General features: G+C 41.5%; 1 protein-coding gene across 1 annotated transcript; it reads right to left on the reverse strand.

The window, feature by feature from the left end:
- Nucleotides 1–6465: 6465 nt before the first annotated feature.
- On the reverse strand, nt 6466–16491 carry LOC127225195 (cytochrome b-c1 complex subunit 6, mitochondrial). Its single transcript, XM_051188512.1, has 4 exons — nt 16378–16491; nt 11709–11732; nt 9092–9253; nt 6466–6682 (listed from the first exon to the last, which is right to left on the reverse strand). Exons 1-4 carry the CDS (start codon nt 16429–16431, stop codon nt 6650–6652), a joined length of 273 nt encoding a protein of 90 aa, XP_051044469.1. The 5' UTR covers nt 16432–16491; the 3' UTR covers nt 6466–6649.
- Nucleotides 16492–16806: the final 315 nt, after the last annotated feature.

Genomic DNA, 16806 nt, shown 5'->3' on the forward strand with positions numbered 1-16806 from the left:
AGAGAGAACGCTGTGAGCACCGCAGTGGTGGCTGTGCTAGCAAATCTGAAGAGGCTCACGAGTGGTCTGTGAGGGCAGGGGGCTTCTGGGCTTAAATTGCATAAAGATCTCGAGGTAGAGCAAAAGTAGACCAGGTTTGTAGGCAGAAATGGAATTGCAGGGAAGGCGTAGAAGCTTCAGTTTCAACATCTGGCTTTCATATGGTCCTTTTCAAGACATCTAGTTTTGTAAGAGACTCTCAGATTTTGTAAGCTTTAGGCCCAACCACATCTGAATCCACCATTCAGGATCCAAGGGATAAGAAGGAGTGATCAATATTTTTAGAAACGATTGTCTGGCCAGGCATAGTTCCGGATGTCTTTTAATGCCAGCACTTGGGAGGCAGAAGCAAGTGGATCTCTGAGTTCGAAACCAGCCTGGTTTACACAGTGAGCTCCATGATAGCCAGAACCACATAGTGAGACTCTGTCTCTAAAAAGCAAGAGCAAGAGAGACAAATGATCATCTGACAACAGTATTGTTTATTGTTTAGTTTTCTTTCTCTCGCTCTTTTTTTAATAAATAAAATACTGCTGGGTATGGATGGTTGGAAACACCTGTAATCCTAGCACTTTGTAAGTGGAGGTAAGAGCTGTAGGCCAATCTGGGCCACAGGAGACTTAGTCTCAGAAAAATCAAAGACAAATTAATATGTACCATATCTCAAGTTTTAACTATCCTTACTTTTACTCTTATAATGTATTGCCATCTGGTATATATTACCTTATAGTCAGCGAAGTTATAATTTTTTAAATGTTACAATATGTCAAGCAGACCTCTGAAACATGGGGGCCAGCTACCCTTATGGAATTAGTGAGCTCCCGTTCACCAATTCAATGAGACTGTCTCAAAAACACAAGATAAAGAACATACACCAACATACAATTTTTTTTCCTTTTTGTTGTTTTTTTGAGACAGGGTTTCTCTGTGTAGTTTTGATTGTCCCAGAACTCGATTTATAGACCAGATTGGTAAAGATCTGGCTGCCTCAGGCATGTGCTACTATGCTCAGCTTCCTTTTTGGCTTTTTTGTTTTTTTGTTTGAGACACGATCTCACTATGTAGTAGACTTGGCTAGCCTACAACTCTCTATGTGGACCAAGTTGGCTTGGAAATCATACCTGCCTTCCTATGTCTCTGAAGTGTTGGGATTAAAATGTGTGCCCCAAATTTAACTCATACAAAAATACATGCCAAATATTGTATTTATCATCCTAAGCCACATACGTATCTGTCATTGCCTTAAATATTGAGGGTACTGAAAATAAATGATTTGAGTTTCAACATTTTACCTACCCAAATGAGGCATGATGACTTCTGTCTTTAATTCCAGCACACTGGAGTCTGAGGCAGGTGAATTTCTTTTGAGTTAGAGACCAGCCTGATCTGCACAGAGTTCAAGGCCAGGCAGAGCTATATAGTGAAACGCCATCTGAAAATCTGAAATGATTTTGCTACTAGTTGCAGAAATCTTTTTTTTTTTTTAAAGGATTTATTTTTATTTTATGGCCATTGGTGTTTTGCCTGCATGTGTATCTGTGTCATATCCCCTGAAACTGGAATTGCAGACAGTTGTGAGCTATCATGTGGGTGCTGGGAATTGAACCTGGGTCCTCAATATGTAAACAGGCCTACCCCCAACTGTCTTCCTGCCTCAGCCTCCTGAGTGCTCAGAGTGAGGATTTGGGCCTTGTAAAATGGCTCAGTGTGTAAAAGCACCCAGCAATATGAATGTAATCCCTGGGACCCACATAGTAGGAAAGAACCAACTCCCAAGCTGTCCTCTATAGGAATACTATGGCATGTATCATATCTAGCCCCCCACCCCAAGAACCCCCTACAGTTTTTACAATTTTAGAAATTAAATGGGAGGGTTGAACTATATCAACCACTCTCATAGTTTCAGGATCTTTTTGTTTTTACAGTGCTTTGGATACATTATAAGACCTTGCCAAGTCCCCTTCATACTCTGAATTATTGAAAACCCTCCTAAAGCTTGTCTATTAAAGTGTGATGGGCTAGAAGCTGATAAAATTTGGTCATTGTATCATTCATTCATTCATTTTTTCTTTTTAATTTACTTTGAAAGTATTTATTTTATGTGCATTGCTGTGAAGGTGTCACAGTTGTGAGCTGCCATATGGGTGCTGGAAATTGAACCCGGGTCCTCTGGAAGAGCAGCCAGTGCTCCTAACTACTGAGCCATCTCTCCAGCCCCCTATCTGGTTTTTAAATACAGGATTTCTCTGTGCAGCCTTGGCCATCTTGGAACTCATTCTATAGACCAGCCTGGCCTCAAACTGCCTGCATCTGCCCAAGTGCTGGGATTAAAGATGTGTGCCCCCACTACCCAGCTGTTGTTTCGTTTTATTTTATTTTATTAAGACCCAGTCTCACTTGGGACTGGGGAGATGGCTCAGTTACTAACGTGCTTACTGTGCAACCATGAGACCCAGGTTCAGATGCCGGCACCTATAAAAAGTAGTGTGCTTGAAATCCCAGGGCTGTGGAGGAAAGTCTTTGGGACTTGCTGGCCAGCCAATCCAGCCAAACAACATATTCTAGGTTCAGTGACTCTTGTCTGGAAAGCAGACAGCAGTTGAGACAGACACCTAGTATGTGCATGGCCTCATGCACATCTATACATAAAATAATTAATCCATATATATTATATATCTTTATAAAAACCACTCAATTTTTCAAAAGAAACATTGTTATGGAATGTTATTTTAACTAGGCAAAGTTATGTTATGTTTATTTATGTTGTGAAATATTACTTTAACTATGTAAAGGTCTGTTACACTTGTTTATGCTGCATTTGTTTAATTATGAAAAGATGTGTTGCTGTTTCACTAAGGCCCCTGACTGAATGGCCAATAGCTAGGCATAGAGTGAAAGGTGGGGCTGGAGGCAGAGAGATAGTAGGGGAAGGAATCTAGGCTCAGGGAAGAGAGATTGAGGGAGAAAAAGACAAACATGAAGTAGGACATACAAAAAGAGGCAAAATGGAGATGAGAAACAGGTTAATTTAAGTTATAAGGGCTAGTGGGACAAGCAGAAGCTAAGGATGAGCATCCATAACTAATATTAAGTGGTTGGCCCAAAGAAAGCCTATTACAAAATATAAAGAGTAGTATTTTTTTTTTAAACATGTCTTTTGCTAATAGGGTTGGAGAAATGTTTCATTGGTTAGGAGTGCTATTAGTCCCCAACACCCACATAGGTTGGCTTACAACCACCTGTAATTCTAGCTCCAGGGGATGACACCCTCTCATCTGATCTCTATGGGCACTGGACTCACATTCCCCTATACACACACTTAAAATAATTGTGTTTTGTTTTTGTTTTTGAAGGCAGTTTTGAAGGTTTCTCTGTGTAACAACCCTGGCTGTCCTGAAAGTCACTTTGTAGACCAGGCTGGCCTCAGACTCAGAGTTCAATTAAAGGCATGCACCACCACCATCTAGCTCAGTATTAGTTATTTGTTGTGTATGTGTGTGTACACACACACACACACACATATATATATATGCTTATGTGCATCTCAAAGGCCAGAAGAGAACATCTGGTGCCAGTTTGTGAGATGGGGGTCTCTCACTGAAACTGGATCTAGCAGCTAACTAGTTTGGCAGCCCTATTATAGCTTTGGAGAAAGGATCTTGCTTTGTAAGCCAGTTTGGTCTCAAATTCCTGATCCTCCAGCTTCAGTCTGCTAAGAAGTCAGATTACAACATGCATCACTACACCCAACTTAAGTTTTTAATTATTCTGTATCTTCCATTTTAAATAGAACAGTGATTCTTTTTTGTTTGATTTTTGTTTTTCAAGACGGTTTCTCAAGTTTTGGAGGCTGTCCTGGAACTAGCTGTTGTAGACCAGGCTGGTCTGAAACTCACAGAGATCCACCTGCCTTGCCTCTACCTCCCAAGTGCTGGGATTAAAGGCATGCGCCACCACCACCCAGTAGAGCAGTAATTCTTAATCAAAGGTGATTTTCTCTATCCCTCAGAAGACATTTGGTTAACATCTGAAGATACTTTGGATCCTTGTAACTTCTTGGTGTTTCCAGTATCTAGTTAGGTAGAGGGATATGCTAAGCCCTTCCCAACAACAAAGAATATTCTGACATAAAATATCAATGATATTGAGGCTGAGAAATAATATGGGATACTGGGCGGTGGTAGCACAGGCCTCTAATTCCAGCACTTGTGTTAAGTAATAATTTTAAGGTGTGTGACTCTTGTTTATGCCGCATTTCTTTAACTCTATGAAGCTGTGATTCTTTGCCTATCAAAAACACCTGATGATCTAATAAAGAGCTGAACGGCCAATAGTGAGGCAGGAGAAAGGATTAGGTGGGGCAGGCAGGCAGAGAGGAGAAACGAGGAAGAAAAACAGAAAGAAAAAGAAAGAGAGGACAACATCAGGAGCCAGCCACAGAATAAGAAGGGAAGTAAAATTATACAGAACAAAGATAAAATCCCAGAGGGGAAAAAAGGTAGACAGCTTAATTAAAGATAAGAAAAGCTGGCTGGCTAGAAACAAGACCAGGCACTCATAATTAAGAATAAGCCTCCAAATGTGATTTATTTTTGAAGCTGGATTGATCTTAAAAAGAAAAAAAAAAAAATAAGCTCCTTGAATGTTTTACTGGGTTTTTGTTTTGTTTTAAATTCAGGGCTGGGGAAAAAAAAAAATTCAGGGCTGGACAGTGGTGGCACACTCCTTGAATCCCAGCACTCGGGAGGCAGAGGCAGGTGGATGGATCTCTGTGAGTTCGAGGCTGGTCTACAAAGCTATACAGAGAAACCCTGTCTGGAAAAAAAACAGAAAAGGAAAAAAAAAAATGCGCTTAATTTTTTAGGTGAATACAGGTGCATACATGCCACAATACATGTATAATAGTCAGATCCAGGAAACTCTCCAGAGTGGGTTCTACCATGCCTGTGGGATATGGGAATTGAACTCAGGTCATCAGGCCTGGGCACAAAAGTCTCTGCCCACTGAACCATCTCACAGGCCCTACTTTTTGGTTTTATAAAGAGCAGAATGTCAAGTAGTTCAGACTGGCCTTAAATGTACTATAATAACTCAGTATGACCTGAACTTCTGATCTCCCTACCTTTACCTTCCAAGGGCTGGGATTACAGGCATGAGCCTTGGCAATTTGTGTCTTTTAAAGAATTGGTGAGAACCATCAGGTAAACAGAGCAGAGCAATCTCTGTGTGTTTCAGATGCTATGTGATAACATTCTTAGCTTTTGGATCAATAGAAGATAGTGGTCTGTGAAGACCTCCCTGAAGGTTTTACACAGTCACATGAGTGGTAGACCAGGTACAGAAAGTGGGCTCTGAATGACCATTTAGGAGACTAAAGATGGTCCAATATAATGTCTCAGGATGAGTAACAGTACAACTCCTTGCAATCGGTCCTAATCAGTATCTGAGCCTCGTAGACTCTTTAGCATGGGAATGGTTTTTTATTTTGCTCCCTGGGAACTTTAAACCACAGCATAAATAAAGTTCAATTAAGGGCTCACAAGACTTGGTTACAGCTCAAATATACCCAGTCTTGATAAGTGTAAGAACTGTTCAGTCCTGACAATGTCTTTAACTACATTGCTACAGCTATGGCAGAACCCGGCCTGTTCTCTCTCCTCTTCCTCCTTCCTCTCCCCTGCCCACCATCTGTCTGTCTCTCTCTCTTCCCATGAGGCCCCTGTGCACTCCCATTCTTTCTCCCCCTTCTCCCCACCCCAAAAACTCTTCCCGTGAGAGCTTTCTGCATGGCGTGCCTGCCTCTCACCCACAGTGGGGCTCCTTGGCTACAACTAGCCAAGATCCCTCTCACACTGTATCATAACACTTTTGAGGTGAAAAACCAGGAATTAAACGATTACTTTTACATTTTATCCTTATACATGTTTGAAAACATTTTTCTGGGGGTGTGGGGTTGGGTCCCTTCATGTATCCTAGGTTGGCTTTGAACTCCTGCTCTAGCCATCATCCTACTGCCATTATAGGCATGAATAACCACACCCTGCACAAAATTTCAAATTAAATAACATTCTGATGTAGGAACTGGGGAAAGAGCATAGTGGTAGAGTTCTTCCCTAGCATGCTGAGACCCTGGGTCAATACTGAGCATCACAAAAAGGGGGAGGGGGCCCTCAAAGGAACTAAGTTTGTGTCACCTACCTATAATCTGATACTCAAGGGGCTGAGGCAGAAGAACTGAAACTTTGAGGGCCAACAAATGCAATTTAGCAAGACTCATAAAATAAAGTAAAAGGATGAAATGTAGCTCAGTAGTAAGTAAGGGACTTGTCTAGCATGCACGAGACTGTAGGTTCAAGTTTATTGAGGGAGGGGAGAATAGAAAAAATTTAAAAGCTAAAATAAAGTAAGAGGTGGCAGAGAAAGGACAAACATCAAGTCTGCAGATCAGTTTATTTAGATGGAATCCCTGATAATTACATGGAAGAGAAGCTACTTGCCATCATCACTGAGGTTCTCCAGAACTTATGATACACATTACAAACAAATGGTTCAAAACCACAAGGAACTTGTGATGCCCTGTGACAAGGCTGAGGTGGATGAATCTGTGCAGCTACTTCAACCTGTTAAAGAGCTTGTGGGCCACCTAGACAAGAAAAAGAAAGTGACATCATCACTTGGATTTAATGCCATGCTCATGAGTCTTCATAATCTGGAACTGCTTCTTTCTTGACATTCATTCTTTTTTTTTCTTTTCTCCTTTGTTTTTTGTTTTGTTTGTTTTTTTTAATTTAGAAATAATGTTATTTTACATATCAATCCCAATTCCCTCCCCCTCCCATCTTCCCATGTCCCCCACTGATGCCCTCATCCCACCCACCATCCACTCCCCAGGGAGAGTGAGGTTTTCCATATGGGAGTCATGAAAATGTCATATCATTTGGGGGAGGGCTTAAGCTTTCCCTCATGTGTCTAGACTGAGAGTATCCCTCCATGGGGAATGGGCTCCCAAAGTCCATTCGTACAGTAGGGATAAATACTGGTTCCACTGTCAGAGCTCCCATAGACTGCCCAAGCCTCCTACCTGACACCCACATTCAGAAGGCTTGGTGCAGTCCAATGCTGGTTCCCGAGCTATCAGACGGGTCCATGAGCTCCCACTTGCTCAGGTCAGCTGTCGCTATCTTCACACTCATTCTTAAGCATCCTTAGCCACACTCGGGGCCTACTAACTCCCTTCAGTTACCTAACTCTTATCTGCAATTCTTAATTTTTTTCATCTACTACTACTTAATTATTTTATGTGCCTTAGGGTTTTGCCTGCACATATGTCAGTGTGAGGGTATTACACACACTGGAGCTGAAGTTACAGATGGCTGTCAGCTGCAATGTGGGTGCTGAGAATTGAACCCAGGTCCTTCAGAAAAGCAGCCAGTGCTCTTAACTGCCGAGCTATCTCTCCAGCCCCATCTTCTTCTTTTTGAAGTTGCACGTAATTGCCTGTAAGCTCCCACTAAATAATTCACCTTGGCGGGAATGTACCACCACCCTACTACAAATCTAAAACTTTTTATATTTCTCTTGGAACTGCTGCTCAGTGTTATCTGTGGCCATATGCTAAATTCATGCACAACTCTTTACCCTAAAAATTTTAGAGAGGATCTCTCTGTTTAGACCAGGTTGGCTTCAGGCACCTGGGCTTCAGTGACCTTTCTGCCTTAGATTCATGAAAAGCTTGGACTACAGATGTGCGCTACCACAGCTGGCTCTATGCTTGCCCTTCTAAGGAACTGCCAAGCTATTTTACACATTGGCTGTCTCACTTAATATCTTTATCGGCAGAGTGTGAAATTTCTACTCTTCCCTACATTTCTCTAACACTTCCCCTCCCACCACCCGTGTGCTCAAACCCAGGCCTCACTAGACAAGCAGTGCTCTTCTACCTAGCCACAGAATATAGTCTCAGTAAGGTGGTTAGCCAATCAGTTGCCCCCAGCCACACTTTGAGGCAGTATCTCATTCTATAGACTAGACCGGACTAAAAATATGTAGCACAGGCTGGCCTCAAACTCATAGCAATTCTCATGCCTCAGCACTCCAAATGGTTAAGTGCTAGGATTATAGGTATAAGCCAGCACACATGGCTTACCTAATCAGTTTTAATAGAATTAACCTTATCAAATTCTGCATGTGTGGAACGTGTAAAATACTGTTAAATGAAAGAGTGACGCACAACTTTAAAAAGAAAAACTATACATACTAAAGGAACACACAGACTATTAAAAGTATAAATCTGGGGCTGGAGAGATGGTGGCTCAGTGGTTAGAACACTAACTACTATTTTTAGAGGTGCATAGGACCTGGGTTCAGTTTCAAGCACTCACATGTTGAGTCAGAACTGTTAGTAAGTTCAGTTACAGGTGATCTGATGCCATCTTCTAACTTCCTTGGACACTAGGCACATAGATGGAAGACATGCAGGCAAAAGGCCCACACAAGATTAATTAAAAAAAATTTTTTTTCTTAAATATGAAATCAAAATTGGGTATAGCTCAGGGGACAGAGCATTTGCTTAGCATGCATAAGACCTATTTTATCTTCAGGACTAAAGCAAAAAAAGACTATAAAACCCAGCTTCCCTACTATTTAACAGTGCATATTAAGATGCTGTCGTCCCCGTGTCCCGCCTGCCCGCCCCCGTCAGAGTCTGTTCCAGTATGTGCAATGGTGACACTCCAACATATGTGGTAAGGATTTGGGACAGCTATGTATATAAAATGCTTGTCACAAAACCTGATAAATAGCTGGGCAGTAGTGGTGCATGTCTTTAATCCCAGCACTCAAGAGGCAGTCAGGAGGATCTCTTTGAGTTCGAGGCCAGCCTGGTCTACAAAGTGAGTTCCAGAGAAACCCTGTCTCAAACCACCACCACCCCCAAAACCAAAAAGCCCTAACCCTGACATACAGAGCCCAGAGTAAGTAGTTATTGACAGGTCTACTTGGAGCATGAAGACCACTCTTTAGCTTTGCCCTTCCTGTCTTCAGATTGACTTACACAGTGGTCGCGTGCATGCAAGAAGTCAAAGAGCTCCTCTGTACAATCCTCTTCTGTCTGTGATCGGGAAGACACACGACTGTCACAAAGCTCTAGCCGCTCCCGGGCCTTTAAACACTTCTCCAACTGCTCACACTGCTCTCTCACTGTTGTTAGGGGGTCCTGACGAAGAAACGGAGGAAAAAAGGAAGCTTCAGGGAACATCCACCACATATATATGCTTTGGTCAGGAGAACCATCAAATCAAGGTGCTACTTTTGAACATACAGGCCAGCTGGCAGAACCATATGCTGGCCAGAAATGGCAGAACAGGGACGGCTACTTAATTCTTTGATGCTAAGTACTCAAGGAAGTTTCAAATTTCTGCTTTCCACGGTTACCATGACTAGCTAGCTGTAATGGTACACCTTTTTATTACACCCTGGCCAGAGTTTCAAATAAAACTACAGTCAAAAATTTTCTGCCACACAGTGACTAGCTACATATGTCACAGCCAATTCTGTTAAAAATTTGGTTGCTAAAAATATTCTTCCTACAGGATCCATTGGAGCAATCATCGTCCCATTTCAGCAAGAAGTAACCTTAAGATAACGACGCCCCCTTTCCCTACCCTTGGAATTTTGGGATAATAGTCATCGTCTTTGGGTTGGTTTTAGTTATTTGGGATTGGGTGATGCTTACACTCGGGTTTATCTTTTAGACAGGAATAGAGAATGATTGGGAAAGGTATGGTTTAGATGGGATATAGGTAGATTGGCCATTTCTTGAGAATTTGAGTAAGAATGAGATAGTATTTTACAGCTTACATTGTTGTGTATTCTTATGTAAGCTATATAAAATTAAGTTTATATTTTGTTATATTGTGTTAAATCTTTCCACTTACAATGTTTTATGCACATTATTTTTTACCATATTCTATGTATGTACACTTTTCTTGTATTCAAGACATTTTGTATATTGATACAATTTGGGATATTTATCTTGCTGCCCTTTATAGTTCTACCTCTTGTCTTGACACTTATACTCTACCTCTATTTTAGGGATTTACATGTATGTATATGTAAAGTTATATTGTTTAAGTATTTGTTCCTGCTTTACTCAGGAAAGTTTTATCAGTCTTTTTAGCTAAGTTCCCGAGTATTACAGATTATCTTCACTCACATTTCCTGTACCTATGAGATTAGTCAGATATAGATGCTTAATCTTCAATCACTTCATAGACATGCAGAACATGGCATTTAAATGTTTTAATATTAGTACTCCATTGACACGAGACACTGTTGCTCCTGACAGCACCGTGCACTTTCCCGAAAATATGTTGGACACTGTTGTTGCTCCTGCTGGAGTTCAATCTCGCCTCAGCTAATGGCCTGTTGGGCAAAGAACTGCCCCCACCTTGACCACTGATTTGGACATGCAGTCCTATGTGCTTGCAGGAGACAAATATAGAAGACTGCTTGACCTTGCCAAGTCAGGGTAAGACAGCCATTCTACCTCCCTGCTGTTGTTGTGGTTTGTCAAGTTCTCTTGGCCTTAGCCAAATCTGGGTGTACCAACGTTGCTGTGAGACCTAGGGTGACTGTTCAGGTGGCTTGCTGTTTCTGTCCTTGCTGCACCTTTTGGAAGTTGTCCATCCGCATTTCCTGTCTACTCTAGTATTGTTAATTTCCTTCTCAGGTCTTGATGAGGTTAAAGATTAAACTATCACAACTATTATTCTCTCTTCCTAGTTAGATATATTAGGTACTAGACTTACGTTTTCCAGCTTAGGACAACTCTATTGTAAACTCCATTATGCCCTCACCCTAGGACTAGATATGTAGGTCATTTTGTTCTCAATTTTCCTTTTCTTAGAGCACACTTGTTATTCACTGTTTTGTATATAGTTTTGTATTAAGCCTAAATCTTTTCTTTAGACTAAAAGGGGAATTGTAGTGAGATAGTCCGTCTGTGGCACTGACCACGCCCATTGGGGGGGTGGAGCCATGGGCGGAGTGACCTGTGGAAGGAGGTCGGAGGGGAGCCAGGAAAGGCTCTCTCTTTCTGGTGTGACTCGGACAGGAGAGGATCGGGTTGAATTTCCTGGTGTTCATCTGTCTAGGTTGTAAGTTATTTCTCCCTGAATAAACATCTATCCGGCCTATTTGTTTATCCTGATCCTTATTTAACCGTGATACACTGAAAGGCTCAGTCCTGAGAAATGACGATACCTTGCCAAACAGGAAATAGATCTACTGGAGGCATCACTCATTAACATAGCATTTAGGATTTGATTTCCCTTGTCTAAGAATCAGGCCTAGCCCCCTACTTGCAGTCAGAAAAAGCAAACATGGAGAATTATCTTAGAAATTTCCTTCCAGAGCTCTTTATTAAACCACAAAGCCCAGGCCTTTGAGGTGCTGTCTGATTCCTGGTATGACCAAAGAAGCCCCAAACCTAGAAAAGAAATAGTTTTCTAGGCTCACACTCCCCAACACTCCACTGCATAGGAGGTATTGAAGGTTAAATTCCATCATTTCCCCCACATTGCCATGGATTCCTTAAAATGCCCTAGAGTTTCACGAAGCCCAAGTTTCTATTTCTAGTAAGGTGGCTCAAAACCGGAAGCAGCACTTACCACTAATTCTTCCTCCTCTTCTTCCTATAAAAGGTAAAGAAAATTAGTGTCAGCAGCAATTTCATAACATATACTCCCCAATCATACTGATACTATCATTATGGAGAAAAGGCTGTATTAATCATTTTATGATGTTTTCTCACCTAGGTCTCTTGCTAATTTCAGTGCTAAATCTGCCTCTCCCCAGAACTAGTTAATTTTTAGAGATAAGATGCAGTTTGCCTGCGACATACCTTTCATGTACCAGTCGATCAAAAACCCATATAGCCAGCCCCTTCCTTAGGGAAATCTCACACACAAACTGTATTGCCCCTACACCAGAGCAAAAGGTCAACAAGAGATCAGGACCATAGTTCAGAGCTCACTGAAATTATTCAAACTATCCAGCCCTTAATTTGATCAAGTTTTGCCTCCATCATTCCTTCCCATAGAAACCAGGCTCTGAGCCTTGTTTTCCCTGTGACTCCTTGTAGCCCAGAATGGTTTCATACTGTGTCAGTCCTCCTATCTCTTCCCAAGCATTGAAATTATAGATGTGAATCACCACACTCAGTTCTCTTCCCAACTTTTTATAAAAATACTGGGGGAGAGGGGGCATATGCACATGTGTGTGCAGGTGTATTCATCATTGTGCATGAAGGCCAATGGGGGGGCATCAAATATTCTCTTGAACCTTGCTAGGGAGGCAGCCAGAATGCTGTTCCTGTTTCTGGCCCCCTCAGTGCATGCTGGGATCCAGGCTCTAGTCCTCATGCTTGGGCAGCAAATGCTCTTAAGCAGAGCCATTTCTCTAGCCCTAACTTTTGAGACAGGGTCTCACTAAGTAGCCAGCCTGGCCTTGAACTTGTTGCAGTCCTCCTGCTTCAGCCTGAATGCCCACATCACAGGCATGTGCTACCACCATGCCCATCTCCTCTGGTTCCTTTTGTCCACTGCCCCCCCCCCCATTGTCCTGTGACTTACTTTCAAGAACTATAAGCAATAAATTATCCTGCCATTCTTTTTCTCTTCCTGCTCTTTTCTTTAAATTTAATTTTTAATTACATTTTATTGTGTATGGCTGCACACATGCCACAGCAAACACACAGAAGTCAGTGGACAACTTGTGAAAATCAGTTTTCTCCTTTCACCACGTAGATCCTCAAGATTGAACACAGGTTGTCAGGTGTGGAGACAGGCACTTTTACTACTCAATGGACTTTTATTTTTTAAGATAGTGTCCTGCTTGTAGCACTGACTGGCCTCAAACTCTTGACTGTCCTGCCTCAGCCTCTCAAGTGCTAGGATCACACATATAAACCACTATGCCCAGTCCATAAATAAATTCTTTCAAGGAGAGCTGTCTCCATGTACACCATCTCATTGTATTTTTTATTTTAGGACAGACACCACTTTCATCAATGAGATCTAAGTGTGTGGGACAGTCTACAGTTTATGAAGTACACACAGCCTTTAGGATGTAATCAGTCAGCTCTTAAGAAAATAATCCCAATGTAGAAACATTAGTGATTGTCAAACACTTCCTCATAGTCTATTCAAGCCATCAGATAATTCAAGGAGACCTAAAGAACATAGAAGTATTTTGGTAGTCTTAGGATGTGGCTCAATGACAGTGCTTTCCTAACATTGCACAAAGTTCTAGGTCCAATCCTGACACACAAAGTATAATACACACATGAGCATAAGCACCCATGCAGTGCCCCAACCTACACAACAAACATACTCTGCCTTGGCTTAAACAGGTGAGGAGTACTCTCCTGTAATCCCAGGACTTAAAAGGCAGAGGATCAGGAGCTCAAATATGAGTCCAGCCTGGACTACGTAAGACCCTATCTCAGAACAATAACTTAAGTATCTGATAAATATTGATAGAAATAGCTAAACTTTGTCTTTATATCCCAGACTAAGTTTAAAGAAAACCAACCTTTTTTTTTTTTTTTTTTTTTTTTAAGATTTTTCACTTTTTTTAAAACTGTGGGTATGTGTGTCAGGGACTGGTAGTATGTATACACGAATGCAGGTGCCTATGGAGGCCAGAGACATCAGATCCCTTGGAACCAAAGTTACAGGTCATTGCCAGACACCTGATGAAAGTACTAGACGCTGCACTCAGGTCCTCTGCAAGAGCAATACGGGGTTCGGCACCTTCTCTAGCCTCTTAAAGTGAATATGGAAAATGAAAATAGCCAAACCTAAATCCTTTTCTTTAGCCCACTTAACTAAAGTTATAATCACTGCCCTTTGGCTTGCAGCTCAATGTAATTATAAAAGTCCATACAACTTCACCTAAAACCTTAGAAACACCAAGCCCTACATTATCTATTTCTTATCCCACCACTGTGTACCTTCAAATTAGTATCCTTTCTTTGCCTAACTGTAAACATTACCTACAGGAACATCAGCATAGGTCCTAAATCTGGTACATGGCAGTTATTTACCTGCCTCTATATGCAGCTATCCACATTTGGGAGAAGGAAAAAAAAAAAAAAAAAAAAAAAAAAAACATAGGGAAATAAAAAGATGAGCGCTCAATAACCACATTTCCCAAATCCCAACACAAGACAGTGCCCTACAAGAGAGGGGGTGTCAACTGTAAATTCAGCTCTTTACTTTCTCAGTTGGCAAGGTTTCTCCTAAGTGTGAAGTTGTTACTATAAATTCTAGTTTTTCATCAAATTCCTTAAACGATTTATTAATGGGCTGGAGAGATGGTTCAGTGGCTAAGAAAAATGTACTGCTCTTGGAAAAGAACCAGGTTTGATTCCTTACAACCATCTCTAATTCCAGTGCCAGGGGATCGATCCAACACCCTCTTCTGACCTCCCTGAACACCAGGCTCAAATGTGGTGCACAGATATATTTGCAGGCAAATGTCATATTCATAAAAATAGTTTTAAATTCACATTGAAAAAGCACCCCCCCAAAAAAAAAAAACTGACATCAAAGCTCAGTAGTAAAACACATTCTCAGAATACTTAAAGGTGTTGCATTCAAGGTCCAGCATAATAATAAAAAGTCCTAAAACCATCAAGTAAAATTGCTTGGTGCCAACGACTTGCTTGCGTATGATCCCAGGAACCCATATGAAAAGACCTACAGACAGATGAATACACACACCATCACTATATAAGCACACAAAAGATGACAGCAGTAAGAGCACTTGTCCCTCTTCCAAAGAACCAGGTTCTTTCTAGCACCTACATGGTGGTTAACAAACATTTGTAACTCCAGTTCTAGGGGATCCAGTGCCCTCAGAAGACACCAGGAATATAAACAGTACACAGACATACACAGATATGTCATTTTCCAATTAATCATGCCACAACATTAGTAATTATGTAAAAAAAATAGCATGTCAAACAAATCCAAATATCAGTCTAATTGTGGACTGTTTCCACCAATGACATAAACCAAATCCACACTGAATAAAAGGATTTAATCTTCAATAATTATGGATCTTTAATAAAATTAGTTCAATCTTCATCTTACTATTTATTGATTGCTTTGATTCATTGGTTCTAGGTTTTTTGTTCTGTTTTTCTGACACAGGATCTCTAGAGTTCTGGCTGTCCTGAGTGCTGGGATTCAAGACATGGACCACCATACCCCATTTTCTTAATTTTAAAACTTATCTGTTACCGTTTTTAGTACCCTGTTGAACTTTCTGAGCCTGGCTCCAACACTTCCTGAAAACTGTTAAGACTAGAAAAAAATTAAGAGCCAAACAATTTTCCAAATAATTCCAAATCCATGAAGCCCCAATGGCATGTCCTGAAGTAGACAGAGGACAAATATATAGTAAATGGAAGCAAAGGTAATCGCTTTTGAAAAGTAGTTAGAACGCTGGCTCACCAGTTGTGACATTTGGACTCTATTTCCAGCTGCACTGTCTGTCTTTCTTTTCCTTAGACAAAATAACAAACTTCCTTGATTTCTGTCTTATCTATAAAAATGACCCCCCCAAAAAATGTACCAAATATTAAACTCGTGGGAAAACTACACGTTAAATATCTTAGTACATATAAAGCACTCAAAACAGTAAGAAGTCAGTTATTTATCATACTGGTGCGCAACCGGGGAAAGAGCTCCCTCTTTCATCACAGAATTACACTGCACATTCTTACACTGGGCCCCAAACCACTTGTTTGTGGTGATGGGGAGCTAACACAGGTTTTCTTGATGGTAGGCAAACGTTTTACTGCGAAGCTACACCCCCATTCCTGAACCACTTTTTCACAGAAAGTGGTATAAGGCGTGGTTCCCCGGAACTTCCACAAATAGTGATTCCTGACCTAAGCTAGGTTTACGACTAACCCGGTCTATTTGTTTCACACACGAGTCAAATCAGAACCTAAAAATATCCGACTGATTGAAAACACAGCTTGCTTGCTTTCCTTTTAACACAAGTTTAATCGCTACAGCATCACAACTTCAGTTTAACCTTCACGTTCGTGGGTTGGGAAGCCAGGCTATGAAAAGGACTATCCATTTTATTTGCCCGAGGTCACTCAACGAATTCTGAAGATGAGTAGCGGAAACCGCCTGCCTGTCTCAACGCCGCAAACCCTAGGAGGAGAATCCGGACAAAACGGCCCGGGAAAGTGCTTTGATGCGCTAGGTCCAGGGGCTCAGGGCGTTGAGGAGAGAAAGAGCCGAGTCCTAGCCTTACCTCTTTGGGGTCTCCGGATCCGGTAAGCATCTTTCGTTCGTCCTCTAGTCCCATGTCAGGAAGGGGTTCAGGACTCAATACCAGGAGAAACAACCTTAGCTATTCCACTTCAGAAGCGAGAAGGACTTGTAAGGGTCACTAGGCGGATATCCGGCGACCCGGCCGGAAGTGCGGCATACTCATCGTAGTCTCGAACACATGCACAGATTGGCCTGTACTACTCGTTAGCTGCAGGCGGTAGGGGGAACTGGCATATATGCCTGCGAAGGATTTGCTAAGAAACCATCCTTCTGGTCACTCCCGGCCAAAATGCATTGATCCACAGTAATTAATCAAGAAGTGTTTCCTAAGATACTTGAATTATTTGCTAGTTTGTTTGGCATTCTTTTATAGAGTAGTTCCTGTTCTTACCCATATCACTTATGGAGC

The sequence above is a fragment of the Phodopus roborovskii genome, unplaced genomic scaffold (assembly GCF_943737965.1).
Source record: "Phodopus roborovskii unplaced genomic scaffold, PHOROB, whole genome shotgun sequence".
NCBI lineage: Eukaryota > Metazoa > Chordata > Mammalia > Rodentia > Cricetidae > Phodopus > Phodopus roborovskii.